Source organism: Quercus suber, unplaced genomic scaffold, assembly GCF_002906115.3.
Source record: "Quercus suber isolate HL8 unplaced genomic scaffold, Cork oak 2.0 scaffold_562, whole genome shotgun sequence".
NCBI classification, from domain to species: Eukaryota; Viridiplantae; Streptophyta; class Magnoliopsida; order Fagales; family Fagaceae; genus Quercus; species Quercus suber.
In genome coordinates this window covers 290,542-293,193 of record NW_027070007.1, presented here as the reverse complement: position 1 = coordinate 293,193, position 2,652 = coordinate 290,542, and the positions used below count along the sequence as shown (strand labels likewise).

The 2,652-nt window shown below is 41.4% G+C and overlaps 1 protein-coding gene across 1 annotated transcript; it reads left to right on the top strand.

Moving 5' to 3' along the window:
* Positions 1 to 1,105: 1,105 nt before the first annotated feature.
* On the top strand, positions 1,106 to 1,486 carry LOC111989164 (uncharacterized). The gene has a single exon (XM_024020952.1). The coding sequence runs from the start codon at positions 1,106 to 1,108 to the stop codon at positions 1,484 to 1,486; it is 381 nt and encodes a 126-aa protein (XP_023876720.1).
* The last annotated feature ends 1,166 nt before the right edge of the window (positions 1,487 to 2,652 follow it).

Here is a 2,652-nt window from a genome sequence, read left to right as displayed (position 1 = left end):
TTTACCATTTACAATGGGAGGACTGATCTAGTAGAACACGTCAGTCATTTCAATCAAAGAATGGCTGTTCATTCAAGGAATGAAGCTTTGATGTGCAAAGTTTTCCCCTCTAGCTTAGGGCCTGTTGTGATGAGATGGTTTGACGGGGTAGATGAAGACTCAATTAACTCTTTTTAAGAGCTCATTAGGGCTTTCGAGACCCGATTTGTTACATGTAGTAGGGTTCCTTGTCCCTTAGATTCCCTGCTATCTATGGTGATAAGAGACGGTAAGACCTTAAAAACTTACTTGGGTAGATACTGGGAAATGTTTAATGAGATAGATGGAGATTTTGAAGACGTGACAATAAGGATGTTTAAGGTTGGCCTTCCTACTGAGCATGGTTTGAGAAAGTCCTTGACAATGAAGCCTGCGCGAAGCATGCGTTAGCTAATGGATCAGATTGACAAGCATAAACGTGTCGAAGAGGATCAGCAGCAAGGGAAGGGGAAAGCGAAAGTGGCTCCACCTGATCAAAGAGACTTTAGGTCTGAGAGATATAATAACAACCGACCTAGGAGAGATTTTATTGGACATATTGGGCATCCTACTGCCTAGGTGGTTAATACAGTATTCAAGAAGCCTGTGCATCAGATTCTTGGAAAGATAAAAGTTGAGTCATACTTCAAATGGCCAAATAAAATGGGAGATGACCCCACTAGGCGTAATAAGGGCCTTTACTGTTAATATCATCAAGATCGTGGACACACTACTAAAGATTGTAGAAATTTACATAACTATCTAGAGCAACTGATTAAGATTGGGAAGTTGAGACAGTTTCTGCACTAGCCCTCTAGGTAGGGGAGTCAGGCTGGGTCGGCACATCAAAGGGAGGCTTCCTCAAGACCATCTCTAGGAATAATTAATGTTATTCTTACAGCCCCAGGTTGGACTAGTGGATGTCCCTCTGGGGTCATGTCCATAGCAAAACCATACATCGAGCTTTTCTAATGAAGACAATATTGGAACTTATCATCCACATGACGATGCCTTAGTGGTTACCCTTTGAATAGGAGGATACGATGTAAGGAGGGTCCTAGTAGATAAGGGCAATGGGGCAGAGATTATGTATCTCGATCTGTACAAGGGGCTTAATCTAAAACCCGAGAATTTAGGTAGTTATGATTCCCCTTTGCTGGGGTTTGATGGGAAGACTATCATCCCAAAGGGCCTGATCAAATTGCCTATTCAAGCAGGGTCAGAAGTGGTTGAAGTAAGTTTCATTGTGGTGGATGCTTATTCACCTTATACTGCTATTTTGGTAAGACCATGGCTTCATGCCATGAGGGTTGTCTCTTCGACTTTGCATTTGAAGGTGAAGTATCCCTCTGAGGGCCAGGTCGGGGAGTTGATTGGAAGTCAAGCTATGGCAAGGCAATGCCTGGTTGTCACTATCAGACATCAATCCAAGGGTGAAACCTTGGCCATCCCAGAAAAGGCCTTGTAGCAATTAACAGAAGTAGCAGAATCCTTGGATGTCATAGATGGAGGATTAATGTGTGAAGAGTTGGAGAAGGTTATTATTGATGTTGATGTAGAAAAGTATTTCCAAGTTGGAATTCAATTGTCTCCTCAAGAGAAGGAGTTGTTGGCTTTCCTTATCAAGAATGTTGATGTTTTTGCCTGGAGTGCCTATCAAGCTCCCAAGGTGGATCTAAATTTCATTTGTCATCATCTGAATGTCAATCCAACAATTATCCCTAAGAAACAACCACCTTGGCACTCTTCCAAAGAACATGTCGAGGTTGTCAAGGAAGAAGTAATAAAACTTAAGTGTGTAGAGGCAATTAAGGAGGTTTTATATCCAAAGTGGTTGGCCAATACAGTTGTGGTGAAGAAGAAGAAGTTAGGAAAGTGGAGAGTATGCATGGATTTTACCGATTTGAATAAGGCTTGCCCTAAGGATCATTTTTCGATTCCTCGAATTGACCAATTGGCAGATGCTACGGTCGGTCATCCTCGAATAAGCTTTTTGGATGCCTTTCAAGGATACCATCAGATACCATTAGCTTTGGCTGACTAGGAGAAGACTGCCTTCTTGACTTTTACTGGGAATTATCACTACCGAGTAATGCCTTTTGGATTGAAGAATGCTGGATCTACCTACCAAAGGACGATGACTAGAATGTTTGAGCCTCAACTTGGAAAAAATATAGAAGTATACATCGATGACATGGTCGTGAAGAGTAAAGTGGAAGCCGAGCATTTCAATGATCTGAGAAGTATGTTTGAAATACTGAGGAAACATAATTTGCGTCTCAATGCCTCGAAGTGTTCCTTTAGCGTCAGTTCCTATAACTTTTTGGGATATATGATCACGCACTAGGAAATTGAGGTTAATCCTGACCAGATTAAGGTAATAAGTGACTTACGACCTCCTCGAAATCCCAAAGAAGTAGAAAAGTTGACTGGGATGACTGCTGCTCTGAACAGGTTTATCTTTCAGTTAGTAAATAGATGTAGACCATTCTTTCAACTCCTACAGAAGTGAAAGGGATTCAAGTGGACTAAAGAGTGTAACCTTGCCTTTGAGGAGTTGAAGGAATAACATCTCGACCACTTATTTTTTCTAGGCCGGAAAAAGAAGAAGTCATTTTTGCTTATATTGCAGTA

What these genes read in the sequence shown, in the direction of transcription:
- LOC111989164 (XM_024020952.1), top strand. Translation starts at nt 1,106, where the DNA reads ATGTATCTCGATCTGTACAAGGGGCTTAATCTAAAACCCGAGAATTTA.